This window comes from Gopherus flavomarginatus, chromosome 6 (genome assembly GCF_025201925.1).
Source record: "Gopherus flavomarginatus isolate rGopFla2 chromosome 6, rGopFla2.mat.asm, whole genome shotgun sequence".
Classification (NCBI taxonomy): domain Eukaryota; kingdom Metazoa; phylum Chordata; order Testudines; family Testudinidae; genus Gopherus; species Gopherus flavomarginatus.
In genome coordinates this window covers 64096183-64122548 of record NC_066622.1, presented here as the reverse complement: position 1 = coordinate 64122548, position 26366 = coordinate 64096183, and the positions used below count along the sequence as shown (strand labels likewise).

Genomic DNA, 26366 nt, shown 5'->3' with positions numbered 1-26366 from the left:
CAGCCAGGCTGAGGGATGCACAGCCTCAAATCCCTTCTCTGCCTGGCCTGGAGCAAGGGCCTGAGCCCAGATCTCTCATCTTTGAGGGGAGTTCCCTGGCCACTGGGAGCTGGGGCTCTCGCAGTCTCTCCTTTTGGAGCTGTTCCACTTTTTTATAAAACAGTCATTGGAGCAAGGCCTGGAGCCATGGTCTCCCCAGAGAGAGCACTAACCAGTAGGCCGGAAATCGCTTTTATTTGCTTCCTGTTCCACTTGTCTCTAGACACAGGAACCATAAATACCTCAGACATAACAGTAATGAAGTACCAGCTGCTCTTCAATTAAAGGCTCAGGTACTGCTAGTGCTAAAAGTGCATGTTAACCCTTTGCTTGCTAAGAATTATTACCCTTGGGGTGCAGAAAGAAAAAATCCAAAATGGCTTTTCTTTCCTTTAATCACAGTGATAGAAAACAACAGAGTTTGTTGCTGAAACTTTGTTTGCAAAAAACTCTCTTCACCCTAACTGAGAGCCCATCGTCATTGCCCTTAATATGAGCTGTCCACCAGCAGAGAGCCCTGGAGCCTTCACGTGTCCCCTGCATTGCACAAGCCTGCTCCTGAGACTCTTCTCTGTGAGGACACAGGGGCCAGTGCAACCTGCCTCTGAGGTTCTAGCAGCACAGCCTCTGCACAGATCTGCTCCTCAGGTCAGATAGCAGAGCAGAGGAAAGGACCTCAGCAATGATCTCCATTCATTGCCTCCGGCATATCCCTCTTCCCCCAACACAGATCGTGGAAACCATGGGTTTGGGACAGTCAGGGCTGGTGCAAGGAAGTTTCGCGCCCTAGGCGAAACTTCCACCTTGCGTCCCCCCCCAGCCCTGCGGCAGCTCCCCAACCCCCCTCCACCCTGAGGTGCCCCCCCTGCAGCAGCTCCCCTATGTCCTGAAGCGCCCCCTCCACGGCAACTCCCCCCCTGGGAGCCATGCAGCACCTCCCCACCCCAGCTCACCTCTGCTCCATGTCCTCCCTGAGCACGCCGGCCCTGCTCTAATTCTCCTCCCAGGTTTGCGGCACCAAACAGCTGATTGAGGCTGCAAGCCTGAGTGGCAGGAGAAGTGGAGCAGCGACTGCGCGCTCGGGGAGGAACTGCTGTAAAAAAAATAATAAAAAATTGAGAGCACCGCTTTTTGGCGCCCCCAAATCTTGGCGCCCTAGGCAACCACCTAGTTCGCCTTAATGGTAGCACCGGCCCTGGGGACAGTGGGACAACATCCCTGACATATCCATGGAGCAGAAACTCCCATCTGTAAGAATAATTTCAAGGAAACGCTTTGATGTGAAGTTTGTTGAGTTTCATTTCCCTGCTGTATCTGGGAATAGACCACAGTATGGCTTACGTTGTCTCAATGGGCTCTGAAATCTTTGCTCAGGGAGAACTCCTATCATAGCCATTTCTCTCTTTCCCCACGTTTAGTGTCAGGGGACAGGAGGGATGAAAGAGGGCATTAGCATGTGTGCTGACTCCTGGCTCTGATGTGAAGAAAGAATAAATAAATGCAAAGTTGCCAGATGCAAATTCTCATTTTTTTTAAAGTGACCATTCAATTTCCCCCCCGCAAACCCTTTCTCCGTTGCATAAATTTGAACTCAAAGAGATAACTCACATACCCAAAAACCAGCATGTTCTTAAGAGGCTTCAGGATCCTTATTCTCAAAATGAAGCTCCCAACTAACGACTGCAATTTTCAAAAGTACCTAAGGGAGTTAGGGGTACAAATCCCATTGACTTTGAATGGGACGTATGCACTGAACTCACTTAGGTATTGTTGAAATTCCACCTTCCATACTTAATTAACCACAGACCAAAATAATAATAATAAAAAAAATAGTTTGGAGTGAAGGTTGTGGCTACATTTCTGTGGTTTGCTTCCTTTACATGAGTTACAGAAGCAGTGAGATTCTTGCTGATTTGGGTGTCCAAAGCCATTAGGACTGGAGGCTTTGAAAATCTCATTTTGCCACATTGGACATAGAAGACTGACAAACCACCAATGGATCACCACTGAGAACATGCCAGCCCATTGTGAGCTATGAAAAGAAATGGAAATGCTTGGCAGGCCTAGATAACCTATGGAAAGGTTCATGGGATGGCCCTATGAGTAAGGCTGGTTGAAATTTTTGTATAAAAACTGATTTTTGATAAAATTTGGGTTTCAATTAAACAAAAATTTTACCTAAAAAGTGTCTGCTTTCCATGACTTTTTTTTATTTTTTCATCAAACAAATGTCCCAAAATGGAACTATTTCAGCAGAAAAACAAAATACTTTGATGGGGGCATGCCACCATGACTGAATCTGTTCTATTGTTTCACAGCTATCTCTGATTACATTGGGACTGTCTGGTACGAAAAGAGTCTCCACTGATCTGACTCATGACTGTGTCTTTACTTTCAGATGTAATAGAGTGCATCGACATTAACGTGTTCTCTGAAGGACTTTTCTATGAGGCCACGCTAACCCAGGCAGATCCCATCTCTGTATGCTGTCTTTTTCTATAGGCAGAATCCTGGCTGTCAGACCTCGTATGTTACCAGAGCCTTCCACTCAGTGATCAAGGTGAATTTTATCCCAGACAAGTGAAATATTCTCCTGTGAATTGTAATTACAGTCAAACCTCGCAATAACGCACCCCGCCATAACGCGAAATCGCATATAATGTGATTATAAGTTGGCTCCCGTTTAAGGCCTAATACCAGTGGTCCCCAACGCCATGGCACCTGCTGGGACATTGATGATGGCCCCCGCCTAGTGCCCAGCAGGGGAGAAGCTGCGGCCCTACGCCTGCCAGGCACAGAGAACTCCCAGGCTGCGAGCGCCGGTGCTCTCTGTCCCGGGCAGGTGCAGGGCCGCGGCTTCTCTCCGGCTTCGAGAGGAGCCACGGCCCCGTGCCTGCCGGGGACAGAGAGCATGGGCGCCCGCGGCCTCGGAGTTCTCTGTCTCTGGCAGGCGAAGGGCCGTGGCTTCTCTTACCTGCTGGGCACTACGGGCACTAAGCACTAGGCGGTGCACATCAATGCACAGCGTTGGGGACCACTGACTTAAACTGACCAGCTTGAAACCCTGCTATACAGCGACCTCGCATTTATCGCGATGGAATTTTTTGGACCCCAAACATCGCGTTATAGCGGGGTTTCGCTGTACCTCCAAAATAATGTCTGGTATCTCAGTCTCGCTTCTGGATTCCTTACCACAGAACATAGCGTCTCTCCTGTATTTCTCATGATGACATTTCCTGAGATCACAAATAGGACACCAGGACTTTCAAATGTCTGTTTTTATTTGAGGTTCAAGTTCATTTGGACACAGTGAACATGCTTCTTTTTCTCATACTGGTCACAAAAGACGTGCTCTGCAGCAAACCAGAATTTTTGTATTTTTTTTTTTAAATCTTGATTCAAATTCCCTTCCCAGTGTCTCCAATTGCCAGCAGCAATGATGCTGAAGAGGTTGATCACAATGGCTGAATTTGGCCCACTATGTTTATATTATGCCATGCCTTGCAGGGGTGGGGGGGAAGTTATTGTCAGCTGGAAGTAGTGCTCTCTGGATCTTAAAGCATGAGCCACCACTGCCTGTGCTATGAGACCCAGCTCTGTTAGCTAAGGCTGTAGCAGGATCAACAATCTCTCCCGCTACTGCTAGAGGTGGACAAAGCACCATGCTGAATGGGGATGGGTGACAGACAGAGCCAGACATGCCAGGTACTAAAAGGCAGAGTGTTAACTGAACTGCCAGAACTTATTTTGACATTAAGATCTGTTGAAATGATACAAACAAAGCAAAGTACAGTAAAGATTAAATTGGCTCAAAGAAGGATTTTCTTTCCTAATTTCTTCCTTAAAATATTTTTCATTCTTTTTTGCAAGAGAATTACATTTATTCCATATTGGTTTCCCCTTCTCCAATGCATGTTAAGGTTTGTGTATTTTGTTCTGCTGGGTAACTGACCCTCCCCTCCTATCTCCTTAGCCAGTTTCACCTCTCCACTCCCAAACATCTTCTCTATAGGTTTGCCCCTCTCCACACTCCACCTTCACACTCCCCATAGCACCTTCTCTCCCTGGACTCCACCTCTCTCATTTTCTGCCACCGAAGACTGCTAGAGTCCTCCACCTCGTGACGTTCTCGAGAGTCACTGGGATATTTTCCCTCATGTCTCAGGGACACACTGTGATATGGGATGGCCCACACAGGTATGAGAAAGATGTGTATATTCCTCTTTCTCCAACTGAGAAAAAAGGGCGGATTTTGTCCCCAGAGAAAGAGGCCGGTGGGAAAGTGAAGATCAGGGCCTCATTATCAACATCAAAAAATGTCACCTGCCCCTGTTCGTAGTCCAGAGACACCCGGATCCTCCTGGGTTTATCAGCAAAAGGGAGGTGGGTCCCCTCAGGGGAAGTGTAAGCCACCAACCACCCTGCCCCGCTCCGCCGCAAAGCCCAGAAGCCCTGCTCAGGGCTAACACTGATCCTTCCCTTCCTGCTCACAGACTCTCTGGCAACCCCCAAAACCCAGCTTCTTGCTTCCCCCACCTCCACCTCCCAACAATGTCTCCCCGAGGTGAATCCCTCACAACCCAGCACAAAGGGATCATTGTCAAATCTCTCCAGATTGTTGGGCAGATTCTGCCGTGTGAATCCCCATCTCACGCTTTTCTGATCCTCAGAGAGGACGAGTCGGGGATGAGCCGTGTCTGGATCCAGAGTCACATTCACTGAGGAGAGAGAGAATCAGAGCGTTAGAGGCAGAGCTCAGCCCTGGGGGAGGCTGGGGGCCATTTCTCACACTCCCTAGCAGCTCTGTTCCAACTGGAACACTGCCTGATTTTCTGCTTCTGTTACAGGGAGCTGCCTCCCTGGTTGGCTGGGCAGGGATCTCACTGCAGTTTCCATCCCACAATCAATAGGGGTACTGTTGTAGCTGCTGTTATGAGTGCAGATCCCTTCAAGCTGCTCCTTGTTCCCCCTATGGGGCTGCCACACTCCTAGCTGCAGAGACAGAGCTGAGAGGTAGCAGAGCTGGAGTTGCCTACAACATTCAGTGAAGCCACCAGCAATACATGGGGCAGGGAAAACAGCCGAGGAAGTGGCACAGGGGAAAGATCCTTTCCCCACTCCGGAAAGCAGTGACCCCAAGCTTCTCTTCCAATCCTAAGGTAAAGAGAGAGAGCAGGGGAGAGTCCAGAAAGGGGACTGAAGGATGTAGCAGACCTTGAGAAGCAAGACTGTGCTCATTTACCCCAATGCTCTGTCAGAAGCAGAGGGACAGAATTAAGGTTGTTTGAGTGCTAGCTGAGTCTGTTACTGTGGGAATTTAACTGATGATTGCCTTAAAATTTAATTTTACCTTTCTCATCTGGTCCCATAGATTGAAATATTTTTTTCTCTAATTCAGTTGTCAGATTGTCTGGAAAAAAAAATATTGGCAGAAATCAGATATTATGTTGATACATTTGTAATTATATCCCCTCTATTAACAAACTTGTCTTTTGGAGGCCCATAGATAGGAGCATAGAAAGAAACAGACAGAGATTGAGAAATGAATAAAGACAATTTTTTCTAGTGAGGCCGGATTAAAATTAAACAATTTTTCATTTCTAGTTCCCCATTCGTTCTAGCATCCCATAGATTTAAAATGCCAGAGGGGCCCATTAGGATGATGTCGTCTGACCATCTGCAGAACTCAGCCTAGAGAACATCACCCAGTTATTCCCACTTGGGTTTCAATAACTTGTGGCTGGACTGTAGCATTCTCTCTTCTGCTGATGGAGAACCCACCCCAGCCCCATGTTAAATTGTTCCACTGAGGAAGAACATTGGATTATTTTTAGGGCTGTCAAGTGATTAAAAAAATTAATCGCAATTGTGAGATTAAAAAAAATAATTGCGATTAATCTCAGTTTTAATTGCACTGTTAAATAATAATAGAATATCATTTATTTAAATATTTTTGGATGTTTTCTACATTTTCAAATATATTGTTTTCAGTTACAACACAGAATACATAGTGTACAGTGCTCACTTTATATTATTATTTTTGATTAAATATTTGCATTGTAAAAAACGAAACAAGAGAAACAGTTGTTTTCAATTCACCTCATACAAGTACTGTAGTGCAATCTCTTTATGGTGAATTGAAAAATACTATTTCTTTTATCTTTTTACAGTGCAAATAATAATATAAAGTGAGCACTGTACAGCTTGTATTCTGTGTTGTAATTGAAATCAATATATTTGAAAATGTAGAAAACATCCAAAAATATTTATAAAATTTAAAGTGGTATTCTATTATTGTTTAACACTGCGAATAAAAGCGATTAATCACAATTATTTTTTTTAATCGAGTTAAGGGATTAATTTGTTTTGAGTTGTGTTAACTGTGATTGACAGCCCTAATTATTTTACAGTTATGTCTTATTTTGTTTTATTGTTAGTTATTTGTTAATATAGCAGAAGTGAAGCAAGGCACGTTACAGACAGAGAGGAGCAGATAGGGACAAAATACACAGAGAGACTCTGGAGCAAAAATGGAGACAGCTTTGGTGAGGGGAAGCATGGTCCAGTGGTTGGGGCATGAGCCATGGACTTGGGAGATCTAGGTTTAGTTCTCTGCTTCACCCTAGACTTCCTGTGTAGTCTTGGAACGCTGTGGGTACATGTGCACTGCAAGCTAAGGTATAACTGTAATATGGGTAGGCTAGCTAACATGGACAACAAGAGTAATTAAGATGTGGTCGCATGGACTTCAGCATGGGCTCCCCACCCAGTACAAGCCTGCTGGGGGGCCCTAGTTATGTACTCAGTTTGCTGGTCCATGGTGCTGTGTTTTCACAGCTACTGTTACCTGCGCTTGGCAGATTAAAGGTACATGGTGCAGCAATGCACACTACAGGAGCATAATTTCTAAAGTGTACTAATGTGTGTTGCACAATAAGTGGTGTGTGCAGACCCTGCTGGTGCACACTAAACGTTCCCTAGTGTGCTTTAGTGAACTATTGTTTCAAACTGCATTACGTTAGAGTGCTCTAGGAAACATTTAGTGTGCACCAGCAGGGTCTGCATGGACCAATTAGTGCACAACAGAGCATTGGTGCGTTTTAGAAATCAGCCCTCTTCTGTGCATTGCTACAGCATGTAGACATGCCCTGGAGCTAGCACAGGTATACCTGTCCATGCTACAGTTCCACCGTAGTTTGTGGTGTAGCCATACCCTTAGTCACTCTGTGTCTCAGTTCCCCATCTATACAGAAGGAGATAATAGTATTTCCCTATCTCACAGGTGTGCTGTGAGGATACATACACTGAAATGTGAGGGGCTCAGACACCAGGATAATGGGAGACAGACAAGTGTTAACTACCCTGACTGTGAGTAGCCAGAAAGGAAAGAGAATCCAGAACATAAAAAAAGAACGGCCATACTGGGTCATACCAAAGTTCCATCTAACCCAATTTCCTGTCTTCTGACAATGGCCAATCCCAGGTGCTTCAGGGAATGAACAGAACAGGCAATTATCAAGCGATCCATCCCCTGTGGTCCATTCCCAGCTTTTGGCAAACAGAGGTTAGGAACACAATCCCTGCCCATCCTGGCTAATAGCCTTTGATAGACCTATCCTCCATGAATTTATCTAGTTATTTTGTGAACCCTGTTATAGTTTTGGCCTTCACAACATCCTCTGGCAAAGAGTTCCACAGAGGCTGACTGTGCGTTGTGTGAAGAAATACTTCCTTTTGTTTGCTTTAAACCTTCTACCTATTAATTTCATTTGGTGACTCCTAGTTCTTGTGCTATGAGAAGGAGTAAACAACACTTCCTTATTTACTTTCTCCACACCAGTCATGATTTTATAGACCTCAGTCATATTCCCCCTTAGTCATCTCTTTTCCAAGCTGAAAATTCCCAGTCTTATTAATCTCTCCACATATGGAAGCCCTTCCATGACCCTAATAATTTTTCTTGCCCTTTTCTGAACCTTTTCCAATTCCAGTATAACTTTTTTGAGACGGGGCAACCACATCTGCATGCAGTATTCACGATGTGGGTGTACCATGGATTTATATAGAGGCAATATGATATTTTCTGTCTTATCTTTTTCTTTCTTAATGATTCCCAACATTCTGTTCCCCTTTTTGACTGCTGCTGCACATTGAGTGGATGTTTTCAGGGAACTATCCACAATACCTCCAAGATCTCTTTCTTGTGTGGTAACAGCTAATTTAGACCCCACCATTAGATTCTAACCTGTTAGAATCACCATTAAATACTGTGAATATATCATCCAGCTTCTTTCCAAATAAAGAACAGAAGTATTTACTGAATACATCTTCCTTGTCTGTTTCATAGAATCATAGAAATGTAAGTCAGGAAGGGACCTCAAGAAGTCATATTGTGCTGAGGAAAAATTAATCAATACCTAGCCTATCCCTGACAAGTGTTTGTCTAAAACGTTCTTAAAAACCTCCAGTGATGGGAATTCCACAAACTCCCTAGGTAACCTGTTCCAGTACTTATCATGAAGTATTTCACCATATCCATTTGATTATAGATTTACACCATTGTTATTATCTCATTTGTTTCTACTTTATTTTTCTTTAAATCCTTCGGATTGTCATTATTGTCATAGATTTTTCATGAATATTTGTAGCTTCCCTTATCAAATGTCAGTTCCTTCCGACATCCCATTTGTTATATGTTCTTTTCTTTAACTTGTTGCTTTCACTTGCCCTCTTAAATGGATCTTCTGTTTTCTTTTAAGCTCATGACATAATAACCAACATTCTTTAAGGGCTTCTCTACACAGAGTTAGTACACATTGAAATGGCTGACACGCAAAATGCAAACCCTTAACGCGCACTAAATCTCCATTAGCTGCACAATCTGTACTACTGTGCTACTTTCATGATATTATCATCACTGATTTTAAGATGTGGGAATCAAGATTCCAAGGTTTCAAGATTTGACACAGAGAGGCTAAGGTCCAAAATTTCCAGCATAATTTCTAAAGAGAAGATCTTGCTAACTTGTGCATGTGCCTAACTTTAAGGAAATGAGTAGTCCCACTGAATCCTTCTAGCTCCCCTTCTCGGTACCTTTGAATTCCCCCTGAGTCTCCATTAGAGCATCACTTTGGTTATAAGTATTGAGGCTCTCAGACAGTTCAGGAGAAATCTCCACTTGGTGCTGGAGCTTCGCCTCCACATGCCTAGAGAAAATAATAAGACTGTTATTCATGACAGAGAAAGTTATTGGCCTAAGGAGCCTAGGGAATGAATTACTTGGTTTACACTAGCCTTAGAGCAAGTATAGCTCAGGCAATTGCAGTGTAGGCTTCCCCCATGGTGTCCCATCATGATACCTCAACCTTACCCATGAGAATCCAGCTCTAGGGATAAGAAAAAAAATTAATCTCCAAAGCCAATTTACTTTCGAGCTTTGTGTTTTTCCGAATAATATGAGAGGACCTCTTCAAAGGCAGCAAAGACAATTTGGTGCCTATCTCCCCCTTTCATCCTTAAAAATCTCTCACTCTCTGTTATCATATTTCTGGTGCTCTTTTTTTCTGTGGACACCTGCCCACCGGGAACTGGAGTAAGACCCCCCAGCTCTGCTCCCTAGTATACTTCACAATTCTCTAAACATTCTGGATCCCTGCTGAGTTGGGCAGGATCCAGTGGCCTATAGGTGAAAAGCCCATATTCCATCCCTGGACTCCCAAGGAAGACAGTCCTCCAAGGATGGACTTTACTGGGAAAATATTTCATGTTAATAACCCTTCCCATCCTACTGACATTTAAGGAGATGACACCTACCTGCTCAAGACGCTGCTGTCCTCCTAGAGGAGAAAGAAAGAGAGAGGGAAGCTCAATGTATATGCTGTAGTTAGCAAAAATTTAGTTCTTAAAATCAAATCTTTGTGGTTATTGTTATGGTGAAGTTTTGTTATGGATGGATACAGTGCTCCGAGTCTCTCAAGACATTATGAAAAGTGCAGAGTTAAAGTCGTTTGTGTTTGCTATGACTTTCCAGACTCTGAGTAGCTTCTTCACATTTAACACTGTATTTCTGGTTGTTTAATGTTTTTGTTTGCTTCTTTCTTACAATGTTTTTGAAGGATTTTTACTCTTAATCGAGAAATTTGTAATATCAACCATGACTTCACCTTAACATATATATTTGTTTGAGGATCATTGGTTGAATTAATAATGAAGTCTGGTAGAAGGGTAGATCTTCAACATAACCGCTCATTGCCTTTTCTATTTGGTGATTTTATCCATGGAAAAAGAGTATCATTGACTCCGGGCTACAGCAGATTTGGGGGGGCCTCACAGGTCTGTTTCACATTTGGAGCAGAAACAGGTGATGTGGAGCCAGGTATTTTTGGGATGTTATTTATTTACCAAATGTACACAAGCCCTGTTTCTTCAAGCACAGGTGGTGACAGGCTATATCTACACTTAAAATACTACAGTGGCACAGCTGCAGCTCTGCAGCTGCATTGACATAGTGCTTCAGTGTAGACATTTACTACAGTGATGAAAGGCTTTCTCCTGTCACTGTTGTTAATCCACCTTCCTGAGAGGTGGCAGTAGGTTGATGGAAGAATTCTTACATCTATCTTGCTCTGTCTACACCAGGGGTTAAGTCAGTTGTGGATTTTTCACACCCCTGAGAGACGAAGCTATGCCAATGTAACTTTTCAGGTGCAGACAAGCCCACAGAATGCGCACAGACACATCCCTTTAGAAAGAAAGACAACTCTGCTCTGCCTCCATCAGCAGTTCCCTTGCCTTTCTCTCTTTCAGCTCTCACCTGAGAGTCAGCCAAACTTTAGCTATGTCTATACTACAGAGTCTATCCCGGAATAGCCCCCTCTTGTAGACTCAGCATACAATGATAGAAGCAGTTTTCCCACCAATATATGAATACCACCTCCCTGAACAACATGAGCTACGCCGACAGAAGCACTTTTTTGTTGGCATATCTGTATCTACATGGGAGATGTATGTTGGCTAGGGCTGTTGCCCTGGATTGGAGGGAGGGGGTGTAACCCAGTATGTGATCAAGCTAATTGGAACCATATTATATGCATTCAGCCACCATGAATTAATAAAATAGAACACCACATAGTTAAAGGTTAATCTGAAACAGGCTTTTTAGAGGCAAGCTCAAAGGAGAGGAGAAAAAAGTAAATAATTGAGCCTGAAGGAAGATAAGTGGATGGAAGACCTTGAGTCTGGGTGCCGCTGATATTAGAAGTTTATTGAAAGTTAGGAAAAATAATGATCTCTTAGGGGTCATTATGATCTATGTGTTTTGTAGAAGTTACTTATAAAAAGTTTAGATAATAGAGTGTACTTTGGAACAGCCCTCTGAAGCCATCCTAAGAGAGACGATTTTCCTGACACTTTTACTCCCCGACAGGTGAGCAACTGGCCACTGTGTATCTGCCATTAATTACTCAATACCATTCCAGACTTTAGGTTTAAAGTATTTGGATGTTCTAAACCTATTGCTTATGTCGGTGCTTAAAACTAATAAACTATAATTTTAGATAGAGCACACTTACTTGCATTAATCTTTCATTCCACAAGTCCATGGTCTAGATCTAATGTATCCAAGGGTGCTGAGGGAGTTGGCTGATGTGATTGCACAGCCATTGGCCATTATCTTTGAAAATTCGTAGCGATCTGGAGAGGTCCCAGACGATTGGAAAAAGGCAAATACGGTGCCCATATTTTAAAAAGGGAAGAAAGAGAACCCGGGGAACTACAGACCAGTCAGCCTCACTTCAGTCCCTGGAAAAATCAAGGAGCAGGTCCTCAAGGAATCCATTCTGAAGCACTTGGAGGAGGGGAAGGTGATCAGGAACAGTCAACATGGATTCACCAAGGGCAAGTTATGCCTGACTAACCTGACTGCCTTCTATGAGGAGATAACTGGGTCTGTGGATACGGGGAAAGCAATGGATGTGATATAGCATGACTTTAGCAAAGCTTTTGATACAGTCTCCCACAGTATTCTTGCCAGCAAGTTAAAGAAGTATGGATTGGATGAATGGACTATAAGGTCAATAGAAAGCTGGCTAGATTGTCAGGCTTAACAGGTAGTGATCAACGGCTCGATGTCTAGTTGGCAGCTGGTATCAAGCGGAGTGCCCCAGGAGTCGGTCCTGGGGCCGGTTTTGTTCAACATCTTTAATGATCTGGATGATGGGATGAATTACACCCTCAGCAAGTTCGCAGATGATACTAAGATGCGGGGAGAGGTAGGGAGAGGGTCCCTAGACAAATTGGAGGATTAGGCCAAAAGAAATCTGATGAGGTTCAACAAGGACAAGTGTAGAGTCCTGCACTTAGGAAGGAAGAATCCTATGTGACGCTAAGGCTGGGGACTGATTGGCTAAGCAGCAGTGCTGCAGAAAAGGATCTGGGGATTACAGTGGACGAGACGCTGGATATGAGTCAACAGTGTGCCCTTGTTGCCAAGAAGGTCAACGGAATATTGGGCTGTATTAGAAGGAGCATTGCCAGCAGATCGAGGAAAGTGATTATTCCCCTCTATTCGGCACCTGGAGTATTGTGTCCCGTTTTAGTCCTCCCACTACAGAAGGGATGTGGACAAACTGGAGAGAGTCCAGCAGAGGGCAATGAAAATTATTAGGGGGCTGGGGCACATGACTTATGAGGAGAGGCTGAGAGAATTGGGGTTATTTAGTTTGCAGAAGAGAAGAATGTGGGGGGATTTGATAGCAGCCTTCAACTGCCTGAACGGGGGTTCCAAAGAGGATGGAGCTCGGCTGTTCTCAGTGGTGGCAGATGACAGAACAAGGAGCAATGGTCTCATGTTGCGGTGTGGGAGGTCTAGGGTGGATATTAGGAAACACTATTTCACTAGGAGGGTGGTGAAGCACTGGAATGAGTTACCTAGGGAGGTGGTGGAATCTCCATCCTTAGAGGTTTTTAAAGCCCAGCTTGACAAAGCCCTGTCTGGGATGATTTAGTTGGTGTTGGTCCTGCTTTGAGCAGGGGATTGGACTAGGTAACCTCCTGAGGTCTCTTCAAACCCTAATATTCTATGATTCATCACACAGAACTGCTGTGTTCCCATTGTTTTATTCCTGACACCACCTGAGTGAAATAGTTAAGTTACCCCTGCTGTGGGTTTTTTCGCATCCCTGACCGACATAGCTATGCCGTTATAAGTTTTAAGTGTAAACCATTGCTTAACTCGCAGTATTTTTATCCCAACCACATAAGGAAAGCCTGAGTCTCAGGTTTGGTCTCACTTAAAAGTTGTGCGCACATAGACTGTCAGCTGGGGAATGAAAAAAAAAAACACACCCCTAATGAACACAGCTAAGCCCCCAGTGTAGATACAGCTGTGCTGATAGAGTGCTTCTCTCAATGTAGCTAATGTATTGGGGAAGTGGCATTCTGACCCTGGCAGAAAAACTCCTTCTGTTGTTGTACGCTGCACCTACACCAGGGGACTTTGCTGGCATAGATATGCTGATATTGCTATGCCAGCCTAATCTCTGTAGTATAGACATAGCCCAAAACTCATTCTCTGGAGCCACATGGCCTTTTCTTTACACCCACTCTGGGCAGCTTTTACAACACAAAGAAGCCTCAAAAGTGTTTACTGCGTGGGCTTGTGTATATGGGGAAGTTAATCAGGAGTTATGTAGGCTGTAAATTTAAAGTGCAATAGATATTCAAATAGCACCCTGTGTGGATATTCCTATTCTGGAATCAGAGTGCCTTTTTCTGTTTTAGCTTATTCCACTCTTATTCTAGGGCCTGGTCTACACTACAAGTTTATGTCGAATTTAGCAGAGTTAAATCGAATTAATCCTGCACCCGTCCACACAACGAAGCCCTTTACTTCGATATAAAGAGTTTTTAAAATCAATTTCTGTACTCCTCCCCGAGAAGGGGAGTGGCGCCGAAATCGACATTGCCATTTCGAATTAGGGTTAGTGTGGCCGCAATTCGACGGTATTGGCCTCCGGGAGATATCCCAGGTTATCATGAATGATATTACTCTCCCGAAGATAACACAGCGAGATAAAGAATGGATGTTGCTTGAATGCCAGCAAACACCGGGACCATACGCTGCCAGGCATTGTCATGCCAGGACGCAGGCACTCAATATTAAGATGCAAAATGTGACCTTGTACCGAAATCACATGTGCTATGTAATGTGAATAGTCTTGTTCACCGTAAAAGAGTATAAGCATTGTTCTGTAAAATGTATCTTTTTAAATAGTTCTCTCCCTTTTTTCCCTCCCTCCCACAGCTGCAAATTTTTCAAGCCTCCCTCCTCCATCCCGAAGACTATCTCAGATAAGGTGGCGAAAAAAACGGACGCGACACAAAATGTTCTCTGAAATCATGGAATTGACCTGTAATGAAAGCGCTCATCTGAATGAGTGGAAGGACATGGTATCACAGTACTGGAAAGATGCCAGTGAACGTGAGGACAGGAGGGACCAACGTGAGGACAGACGGGACCAACATGAGGAGAGGAGAGATGCTCGAGATGAGAGGTGGTGACAAGAAGATCAGAGGAGGCAGGATGCAACTCTGAGGCTGCTGCGGGAGCAAACAGACATGCTCTGGCGTCTGGTGGAGCTTCAGGATTGGCAGCAGGATCACAGAGTGCCGCTGCAGCCCCTGTATAACCACCCTCCCCAAGTTCCATAGCCTCCTCACCCAGACATGTAAGAACGTGGGGGGTGAGGCTCCGTGCACACTCCCACTCCACCCCAGTGGACAGACCAAGCAAAAGACTATTATTTTGAACTTTTTTAGTGGCCTTTTCCTTCCCTCCTATCCTCCTCCCAAACCCCACCCGGGCTACCTTGTCAGTTCTCTCCCTCTTTTTATAATCAATTAATAAAGAATACATGATTTTTAAACAATAGTGACTTTATTTCCTTTGAAAACAAGCTGTGGTCAAAGGGGGAGGGTGGGTTGCTTACAGAGAATGAGTCAATCAAGGGGGCGGGTTTTCATCAAGGAGAAACAAACGGAACTTTCACACATAGCCTGGCCAGTCATGAAACTGGTTTTCCAAGCTTCTCTGATGTGCAGCACTTCCTGGTATGCTCTTCTAATCGCCCTGGTGTCTGGCTGCACGTAATCAGTGACCAGGCGATTTGCCTCAGCCTTCCATCCCACCATAAACATCTCCCCCTTACTCTCACAGAGACTGTGGAGCACATAGCAAGCAGCAATAACCATGGGTATATTGGTTTGGCTGATGTCTGAGCAAGTCAGTAACGTGTGCCAGCGTCCTTTAAATGTCCAAATGCACATTCTACCACCATTCTGCACTTGCTCAGCCTGTAGTTGAACAGCTCCTGACTACTGTCCAGGCTGCCTGTGTATGGCTTCATGAGCCATGGCATTAAGGGGTGGGCTGGGTCCCCAAGGATAACTATAGGCATTTCAACACCCCCAACTGTTATTTTCTGGTCTGGGAAGTAAATCCCTTGCAGCAGACATTTAAACAGATTAGTGTTCCTGAAGACGCGAGCATCATGAACCCTTCCCGGCCATCCCACGTTGATGTTGGTGAAACGTCCCTTATGATCCACCAGTGCTTGCAGCACCATTTAAAAGTACCCCTTGCGGTTCATGTACTGACTGCTCTGGTGCTAAGGTAGGGATATGGGTTCCATCTATCACCCCACCACAGTTAGGGAATCTCATTGCAGCAAAGCCATCCACTATGACCTGCACATTTCCCAGAGTCACTCCCTTTGGTAGCAGCAGCTTAGTGATTGCTTTGGCTACTTGCATCACAGCAGCCCCCACAATAGATTTGCCCTCTCCAAATTGATTCCCAACTGACCAGTAGCTGCCTGGCATTGCAAGCTTCCACAGGGCTATCACCACTCGCTTCTCAACTGTGAGGGCTGCTCTCATCTTGGTATTCTGGCACTTCAGGGTAGGGGAAAGCAAATCACAAAGTTCCATGAAAGTGCCCTTATACATGCGAAAGTTTTGCAGCCACTGGGAATCATCCCAGACCTGCAACACTATGTGATCCCACCAGTCTGTGCTTGTTTCCCGGGCCCAGAATTGGTGTTCCACGGCTATAACCTGCCCCATTAACAGCATGATCTCCAAAGCACCGGGGCCCGTGGTTTGAGAGAATTCTGTGTCCGTGTCCATGTCCTCATCACTCTTGTCACCGCACTGCCGTCGCCGCCTCCTCCTCGCCTGGTTTTTCAGGTCCTGGTTCAGCATAGACTGCACGATAATGCACGAGGTGTTTACGATGCTCATGACTGCTGTCTTGAGCTGACCGGGCTCCATGCTTGCTGTGGTATGGCGTCTGCACAGTTCACCCAGGAAAAAAGGCATGAAACGGTTGTCTGTCGTTGCTTTCATGGAGGGAGGGGGAGGATGTACCCATAACCACCAGCGACAATGTTTTTTTGCCCCATCAGGCACTGGGATCGCAACCCAGAATTCCAATGGGCGAGGGAGACTGCAGGAACTATGGGATAGCCGCCCACAGTGCAACGCTCCAGAAGTCGACACTAGCCTCAGTACATAATAATAATAATTGGAGATATACCAATCTTCTAGAACTTGAAGGGACCTTGAAAGGTCATTGAGTCCAGCCCCCTGCCTTCACTAGCAGGACCAATTTTTGCCTCAGATCCCTAAGTGGCCCCCTCAAGGTTTGAACTCACAACCCTGGGTTTAGCAGGCCAGTGCTCAAACCACTGAGCTCTCCCTCCCCCCATGGACACACACCACCAAATTACTGTGCTTAGTGTGGCCGTGTGCACTTGACTTTATACTATCTGTTTCCCATACTGTAGACATACCCTAGAAGAAGTATGTCTGTACATGGAGTTATTCTGATCTTGCACTTTAAATCCACATCCTACATACCTATCTTAATCTGAATGAACTTGTAAGCATAGACAAGGCCTCTGAGTTAACCATCCATTCTCACTAACAACCTTCTGAGTGTGGTGTGACAAAGTTCTTCCTCTGCCTTGGTGGGTCCTGCGCTTATTGGCAAATTTGCTCACCCCAGTGATCTTCCCCACAGTCTGGATCAACTCCTCCTGTGTCTGATCAGGAGTTGGGAGGTTTGGGGGAAACCCGGGCCCGCCCTCTACTCCGGGTTCCAGCCCAGGGCCCTGTGGATTGCAGCTGTCTATAGTGCCTTTTGTAACAGCTGCATGACAGCTACAACTCCCTGGGCTACTTCCCCATGGCCTCCTCCAAACACCTTCTTTATCCTCACCACAGGACCTTCCTCCTGGTGCCTGATAACGCTTGTACTCCTTAGTCCTCCAGCAGCACACCCTCTCACTCGCAGCTCCTTGTGCCTCTTGCTCCCAGCTCCTCACACGCACTTCCTCTCCTCTGGCTCCTCCTCGTCTGACTGGAGTAAGCTCCTTTTTAAACCCAGGTGCCCTGATTAGCCTGCTTTGATTGGCTGCAGGTGATCTAATCAGCCTGTCTGTCTTAATTGGTTCTAGCAGGTTCCTGATTACTCTAGTGCACCCTCTGCTCTGGTCACTCAGGGAACAGAGAACTACTCATCCAGTGACCAGTATATTTGCCCTCTACCAGACTCCTGTTCCCCACTGGTCTGAGTCTGTCACAGTGGTTATTGTGTGGCACATTAACTCTTAGTACAGGGAGTTTTGTCCTGAATGCTGAGACAGAGGTTTTGAAGGATTAGATTTGTATTTGTAAATACTGACTTCACTGTACACACACAAACTACAAAAATATTTCCATCAATAATAATTGACATTTAGATATAGGCAAAGTAAGAAAAATGCTGCTTGAGAATGTATTTTATTTTAGCATATTACTTTGTATATTTTTGACATATAATGTTGAAAATTTTTATTTGAATGGTTATAATGCTTTACATTTTTGAATCTACATGTCGACTCTCATTAAATAATTTTTGTCTAACCTTTCATTGTTTGATCCCTCTATCATTCCCAAAACGTTGAAAATTGAAATTAATAAAAGAATTTAAAATTCTTAAAACATAATTTTGCACAACTGTGAAAATTTAAATCAATAACAGAAAAATACTTTAAAATAAACACTAAAATTACAAAATAATAAAAATTGAATTTGCCAAGCCTAGTTATACTTCAAAGATCCCCAGTCAGCAAGCCATTAGCACCAATGACCCCCTAACAGATAGCAGAGGACCATAAGTTTGCAACTTTATCCCCAAGTTATCTGTTAGAAGTGTTTTTATGGATCATCTTCCCTGCTGTGTTTTCTACTTGTGCCACTTCCCACAGGTCTCTGATATTAATCTACATGCCGATGGGCGTCAGGTGAAGCTTCCCCTTGGGGAGACTAGCCCCCTGTCCCATCTCTTCCAGTGGAGGCCCCACCTCTTCCAGCCAAAGTCTTGCCAGCTGCTCTCAGCCTCCGTGTCCTCAGACAGGGCAGGCAGGGGGACTGAAAGCTTGGCCCCTCCCTTCCATGGCCCCGGCAGGGGGATAAAAGCTCGGCTGGGGCTACGGAGAGGGGCTGAGAGCTCAGCCTCAGCTGGGGACGAGCTCTCAGTCCTGCCTGGGACTGTGGCAGAGCTCTCTCAGCCCTGGCTGGAGCTCTGAGCTCAGAGCCCCTCCCTCATTCCGTCTCTTCCACCTGTGGCCCTCCCCATGTCCCCACCCCATTCCATCCCTTCCCCGCTGCCTCATCCTCATTCCACTCATGGCCCCACTCCTGTTCTGCTGCTTCCCCCGCAGCCCCGCCCCCATTCTGCCCCCACTCCACTTTCCCCCCCCAAACTCTGCCCCCCGCAGCTCACTCTTTCCACCCCCGAGACTGGAAAAACTCTGTGACCCCACCACAGCTCTGGGTGCGCGGCGTGGAACAAGAGCTCCTCCAGCCCCGGGTCTGTGGTATTATATACCACCCATGTACACACCCAAGACAGGAGAATGTTGGATACTGTTGTTCTTTTTCATCTGAATGCCCTATCTGCCTGAAGCAGGCACATTCCTTGCATTCATGGCCTGGTACCACCATGTACCAATCATGATCTTTAGGGGACAAGTGCCCCCATTCACCCCCAGGGATTGCTGAGCGTAGTTAACTGCAGGGTGCTGACAGTGTAGGGTGGCAGTGCTGAAAAGAGGTCAGTCTGTAATTCAGGACTATGGTTGAAGGAGAAGAAATCTGTGAAACTGGGAGAATCTGGTGTTTCTGAGAAATACTCAGAGAAATTTCACCTCCTTGGGGGGAAGAGTGTATTATTAAAAGGTTAAATCAGACAAGCTTGTTTGTTTCCTACCTTGTCCTCCTGGGCAGAATCCTCTATGGGAACCACCATGTGAGCCCTGTGTTCCTTGGACTCTCTGCAGATCACACAAATGGCTTCTCTGTCATCCTCACAGAACCACTTCAGCTCTTCCTTGTGTCTTGCGCATAGATTCACTTTCTGTTCTCTCTCTGCTTCAACATGCAAGTGTTTAACTTGCTCTACTCTATTTGCCAGCTGCCAATTCAGCTGGAAATTCTGTCTCCGGATCTGGGCTCTGCAGCTGGGGCAGCACAAAGGGTCATAGTCCCCCTCTGTACATGTCTCACTGTGCTTAGTGATGCAGGCGAGGCAGAAGTTGTGCCCACAGTCTAGAGTCACAGGCTCCGTCAGGTACTCCAGGCAGATAGGACATACAGCTTCATCTTGCACCCTACCTGCTGAAGTTCTTGAGGCCATGGCTGCTGGACTGGCCAGTGTTTTGCTGATTGCTTATTTTAGTCTGTATGGGGAAGACAGAATGAGAAAAAAATCAGTGAGAACTAAAGAGGGAAAATGAAGACTAAATGGCTGGGGGAAGGTGTGGAAACGCAATGTGAGGATGGAGAAAGGATGGCAGAGGAGATGAGTACTCCAGCCAGGCTTTGGACGGGATAGACGTACTGTAAGCTATTTGTACTCCCAGGTACTTCCAACTCAGAGCCCCAGTGAGCTAGCTCTGATATTGGACTTGCTCTACTACTCTAGCTAACAGCACTTTCCCTCTAGATGCCCTTCTTCAGTTCACACTTGACTGAGTGATTTCTGTTCTTTTGCTTCTGCTCTTTAAGACTGTGGCCAGACCATGTGGAGGATCAGGAATTTATTCACTTCTTAAAAGCCACACTGCTTGCAAGTAATCAATCATTCTGCTACAACCAGGCGGTGGTTCTGCTTTACCCTGGCTTGACCACACCCATTGGGCCACAGAGTCTGGGCCTGTCAATGATTCATAGTCCATAGCGAGGTGAGGGATTTATAGAGAGAAGAATCTATTCTGCCTTATTTCAAAGAACAGCAGACAGGGATATTAGAATTCAATCACCTAGACTGATGAGGATTGTCTAAGGCTGTGGAGATCACAGTGGCCTTAGAAATGCTTGACCTGGAGCTAGGAAGGTGGGGGCCTTTCCAAAGCTAGATGAATAGGCATTATCAGAATAAGAGTGTGACACCCAGAACAGAAGTCACTGTGTGACCCCTCTGCCTCAGCAAGAGGGAGCTTTGCTGGAGCTTAAGCTGTGTCAGCTCCCTAACACACCAGCCTGTTCACCTTACCAGCAAACTCCTTGAGACTCTGTCAGTCTTACCCCTGCCTCGCAGGTAACATTCCCTGAACCAGAGTTCCTGAACCCCCTGGAAAAGTGTTCCTCTGCAGTATTCAGCCCCTATCACTGGATATTCACAGAAATTATCAAGACCACCACTTCCAAAGAGCCAGGGCACACCCAGCCAGTTAGGTTAGCTGAGGATCCACACTTTACTTCAATACACGGCACTGAGGTGAGTTTATTAATAAATTAGTTTTTGATTTTACCATAAGGAACTGAGATTTAAGCCACAGTGAACAAGGATAACAGAACCAGGAAATGGCTACAAAGAAAACCCACTTTCCAGTGTCTTGAACTGAACACATCACAATCCTGGTCTCACACAATTTCTTATTCACAGTCAGTTCTCAGAGTCCTCCGCCCTCATGCCTGGGGGACCCGCTTTTCATGGATTGCAAGGGCACTGGCCTCTTTGGGTATGTCTACATCTACAATTTTGCAGCGCTGGTTGTTACAGCTGTATTAGTACAGCTGTATAGGGCCAACGCTGCAGAGTGGCCACACTTACAGCAACCAGCGCTGCAAGTGGTGTTAGATGTGGCCGCGCTGCAGCGCTGTTGCACACCGCGGGGAAGGAGACCTGCTTGGAGGGGGGGGTCGGGGAATGCCAGAGCACACCGCGGGGCTGGATACCTGCTTGGAGGGGGGGTCGGGGAACGCCAGAGCAAACCGCGGGGAAGGAGACCTGCTTGGAGGGGGGGGTCGGGGAACGCCAGAGCACACCGCGGGGAAGGAGACCTGCTTGGAGGGGGGGTCGGGGAACGCCAGAGCAAACTGCGGGGAAGGAGACCTGCTTGGAGGGGGGGTCGGGGAACGCCAGAGCACACCGCGGGGAAGGAGACCTGCTTGGAGGGGGGGTCGGGGAACGCCAGAGCAAACCGCGGGGAAGGAGACCTGCTTGGAGGGCAGTGGAGTTTGCTTGATTGCCAGAGAGGCTTCCTCAGGTATGCTGGGATACCTGCTTATTCCACGGAGGTCAACAAAAAACGCTGGTGAGTGTCTACACCTGATGACCAGCGCTGGTGATCCAGCGCTGGATCCTCTACACCCGAGGCACGACCGGGTGTACGGCCAGCGCTGCAAACAGGGAGTTGCAGCGCTGGTAATGCCCAGCAGGTGTGTACACATCCTAAGTTGCAGCGCTGTAACCCCCTTACCAGCGCTGCAACTTTGTAGTGTAGACAAGGCCAAAGTCCCTTCAGAGATGGATCCACAATATCTTTTCCCCTTTGCTTAGAGTTCAGAAAGCCTTTGAAATGCATTTTTTTAAAGTAACCACAGACAAAGTTCTTCTCTCTTGCTACTTATTCCTCAGGGAGCAGAAGTCATGTACCCTTTTTGTCCTCTTGTTAATTAGCTCTTTCTGTGGGTTTGATCACTTTGTTTAGCTTAGATACAAATGTATTTTCAGTGTATCTGCCTTACAAACTTGACTCACGCAGAGTGGTAAATTCACATGCCTTTGTCTGAGACAAACCTGTTTATCCACTCTATTCAAATTGCTCGGTCTGAATATATTTTAGGAACATATTTCCAGCACATATACTTAACTCTTTACAAGCTAACCGTACATGTGTCAAGTACTAATATCATTGACCAAAGGATAACCATTTTTCATATGGTACCTCACAAGCTACTTTGTGGATAAGTATAGGTTTCCGAGTAGCAGCCATGTTAGTCTATATCTGCAACAATGGGTGAGGTGTAGTGGGTTTGTAAGCCCTGGTAACAGTTATATTTACAGAGCAGCGAGCACTTTGCCATTTGACACTGAGAGGCTCTTAGTGTCCCACAGGGGACATTAATCATGGTATGGAGAACAAAGAACCAATCATAACTAATACAATGATGTCTGCCTGAGCCTGCAGAAAGCCTGAGACCATAGGTTTGTAAGGTGTGAACTGCCCCATGCATCTCCACAGGGTGTTAACTCCAAGATGCCCTGTAGCAAGTCAAGCACCCACCAGCATGGTACATCCTGCTGGTTAGTCCAGGAATTAGCTCTTTTCCAGCACTGAGAGCATGTCCTGCTGGCTGGTGTCTTGGTTGCCTCTGGCCCCATGTCCCTCCCAGAACCCGGTGCCCTTTACCTTGGGATTCTGCCCACAGCAGTCCCCACACTCTGGGTCTCCCCTCCCAGGGGAACCCCCACCCTCCATGCCCACCTTGCCTCAGTGGCTACTGACAGTTGTCAGCTAGCCCTCTTTCTCTGGGGCAAACTACAGTCTGTAATGGCCACTCACCATTGGCAAGGGGGTTGGATTAACTGCCTCTGTCTATCCCTGGGCTGCACCTTGGCAGCCCCAGTACCTGCTTGGGCCTTAAACAAGGCCTCAGCCTGGGGAGTTGCCAGGCTGGAGCTCCCCAGCTCCTCTTGCCCTTCCCCAGCACTGCTGTGCTTCCAGTACCCTGAGCTCCCAGGCAGCCAGGTCCTTCTCACTTCAAGGATGGAGAGAAACTCTCTCTAAAGCTAGAGAAAGACTGTTTGCCATCTGGCCCAGCAGCTCTTTAATAGGGCCCAGCCTGGCCCTGATTGGCTGCTTCCCAGCCTCTTATTGGCTCTCAGCCCAGCCTTCTCCAAGGGCTGGCCTTTAACCCTTTCAGGGCCGGAGTGGGGTGATGACCCCGCTACACTCCAGTCTGCTGGTACCAATAAGAAATATATTTGGTACCAGCAGACTTCTCTGCACCACTGTTGGTTCTGGATCCAACAGTGATCCAGATGTAGGTTTCAGTACTGATGCTGGTCTTAGTGTTGGTGCCAGTGGAGTTTGTTGCAGCACAGACTGCTTCCACGCACCCAAGTCTGGCTGAAGCTACAAGGATAGAGATAACAGTATGGGGTCATTTTAATTGTGCAATTCTTTGCATTCAAATGTGTCTTTGTGTTGCAAGTTCAACCCTCATCTATAATAATTTAGTGAGTTTTGTGTAACTTTAACTCTGGATTTCTGAGTTTTCTCAAATTGCTTAGTAGTTGCTTATTGGTTGTTTGTTTCAATAGCTGATGGCTTAATGAAACTTCCTACTGCAAGCACAAAATTTATCAGTGCAGGAGACAGAGCTTTCTTGGCAGTACATCAAAGACTGTGGGATGAATTCCTGCTATTCTAAGAACCAGAAGAGTAATAATAAAAAAATAAAAAAAAACTTCTCCATGTGCCAGCTGCACTGCTTTGACTTGCCTCTGTTAACCATATAGAGCAGAGAAGCAATTTACTTTAAAAAAAAAAATCTCTCTGGAAAAGGGAGGAGATAAAGTAGAAACATACCACACATACACATGGCAGTCATGCCACTGAATGCAGGACTTGGAGGTGCTCAAATAGTTCAGTGATGTACACAGGATACATTCTGGCTGACACACACTTTCTATACCAGCATAACTATGTCAGTTGGAGGTGTGATTTTTTTTTAACTGATATAGTCATAGCAGTACAACCCCTAGAGTGGACACAGTTATACTGGTGTAAATGTATTTATACCAGTATAGGTGTGGGAGGAGAGGTAGAGAAAGGGGTAGAGAAAGAGAGGAAGGAGAAGGGGGGAAAAACCCAAAATGTTACCATAGAATCATTGAAATGTAGGACTGGAAAGGACTTGGAGAAGTCATCAAGTACATCCCCCTGCACTGAGGCAGGACGAAGTAAAAGTAGACCACCCGATTTCGCCAGCCTGTTTTTAAAACCTCCAGTGATGGGGATTCCACAGAATCCCTTGGAAGTCTATTCCAGAGTTTAACTACTCTGAGAGTTAGGAAGTAAATCTCCTTTGCTGCAGATTAAGCCCATTACTTCTTGCCTACCTTCAGTGGACATGGAGAACAACTGATCACAGTCCTCTTTATCACAGCCCTTAACATAGCTGAAGACTATCAGTTTCCCCCTCGGTTTTGTTTTTTTAAGTCTAAACATGCCCAGTTTTTGTAACCTTTCCTCATAGGTCATGTTTTCTAAACCTTTGATCATTTTTGTTGCTCTCCTGTGCCTCCCCCCCAATTTGTCTACATCTTTCTTAAAATGTGGTGGCCAGAACTGGACACAGTACTCCAGCTGAGACCTCACCTGGGCTGGGCAAAGTGATACTTCTGTTAATACACCCCAGAATGATATTAGCTTTTTTTGCAACTGTATCACATTGTTGATTCACATTCAATTTGTGATCCACTATAACCCACAAATCCTTTTCAGCAGCACTACCACCTAGCCAGTTATTCCACATTTTGTAGTTGTACATTTCATTTTTCCTTCCTAAGTGAAGTATTTTGCACTTGCTTTACTGAATTTAATCTTGTTGATTTCAGACCAATTCTCCAATTTGTCAAGGTTGTTTTGAATTCTAATCCTATCCTTCAATGTGCTTGCAACCCCTCTCAGCTTGGTGTCATCTACAGCTTTTATATGAACATTCTCTACTCAATTATCCAAGTCATTCATGAAAATACTGAACAGTCCCAGATCCAGTAATGACTTCCGAGCGATCCCCGTAAATACACACTCCCAGTTTGACAGCGAACCATTGATAACTACTCATAGAGTACAGTCTTTCAAACAGTTTTGCACCCACCAGATAGTCAGTTCATCTAAACCACATTTTTCTAGTTTGCTTATGAGAACATCACGTGGGACTGTGTCAAAAGCCATCCTAAAAACAAGTTATATCACGTCTACTGCATCACCCCTATCAACTAGGCCAGAAACATTATCAAAGGAAGAAATTTGGTTGGTTTGGCATGATTTGTTCTTGACAAAATCCATCCTGGCTTTTCCTTATAACCCTATTATCTACTAGGTGCTTACCAACTGATTGTTTAATAATTTGTTCCAATATTTTTCCAGGTATCAAAGTTAGGCTAACTGGTCTATACTTTCCCAGGTCCTCTCTGTTCCCCTGTTGAAAAATAGGTACTATGTTTGCCCTTCATTAGTCCTCTGGTACCTCACCTGTCCTCCATGAGCTCTCAGAGATAATCACTAATTGTTCTGAGATTCAGCTAGTGATGAACTTCAGCAAGTCCTCAGCTGTTCTTCCACATTCCATCAGTACTGGGTAGGGACTGTAAGGGGTATGGTTCCCTATTCAATGCCGGGGAGAAAGTATGCCCTAGTAACGGCAATAAAAAAATATTGGTACCAGCAGACTTCTCTGCACCACTGTTGGTTCTGGATCCAACAGTGATCCAGATGTAGGTTTCAGTACTGATGCTGGTCTTAGTGTTGGTGCCAGTGGAGTTTGTTGCAGCACAGACTGCTTCCACACACAAAGTTTCGATACCTGGTGAGATTTGGAAGATTTCTCTTTCAAGGTCATAAGAAGATAAGGACATAAGAATGGCCATACTGGGTCAGACTATAGGTCCATCTAGCCCAGTATCCTGTCTTCCGACAGAGGCCAATGCTAGGTGCTTCAGAGGGAATGAACAGAACAGGCAATCATCAAGTGCTCCATTCCATCGCCCATACTGAGTTTCTGGCAAAGAGAGGCTAGGGACACTATCCCTGCCCATCCTGGCTAGTAGCCATTGATGGACCTATCCTCCATGAACTTATCTAGTTCTTTTTTGAACCCTGTTATAGTCTTGGCCTTCACAACATCCTCTGGCAAACTGTTCCACAGGATGACCCAGGTCTTCCCATATCTATGCATGTTTGGGATATGGATCTTTTTTGCAAGCTTTT

At 45.7% G+C, this 26366-nt stretch overlaps 1 protein-coding gene across 4 annotated transcripts in view; it reads right to left on the bottom strand.

The window, feature by feature from the left end:
* Window positions 1–3112: 3112 nt before the first annotated feature.
* Window positions 3113–26366, bottom strand: part of LOC127054221 (nuclear factor 7, brain-like) — a 34372-nt gene continuing 11118 nt past the window's right edge. For 2 of the 4 annotated variants that reach the window (XM_050960246.1, XM_050960247.1), the window contains 5 exons: window positions 19352–19820; window positions 9853–9875; window positions 9133–9245; window positions 5390–5449; window positions 3113–4757 (listed from right to left, as the gene is read on the bottom strand). In XM_050960246.1, coding sequence (XP_050816203.1) covers window positions 4201–4757; window positions 5390–5449; window positions 9133–9245; window positions 9853–9875; window positions 19352–19777 — 1179 coding nt within the window. In that variant the 5' untranslated portion in view covers window positions 19778–19820 and the 3' untranslated portion in view covers window positions 3113–4200. The remainder of the gene's footprint in view (window positions 4758–5389; window positions 5450–9132; window positions 9246–9852; window positions 9876–19351; window positions 19821–26366) is intronic. The other 2 variants (XM_050960245.1, XM_050960244.1) reach the window with 2 other exon arrangements.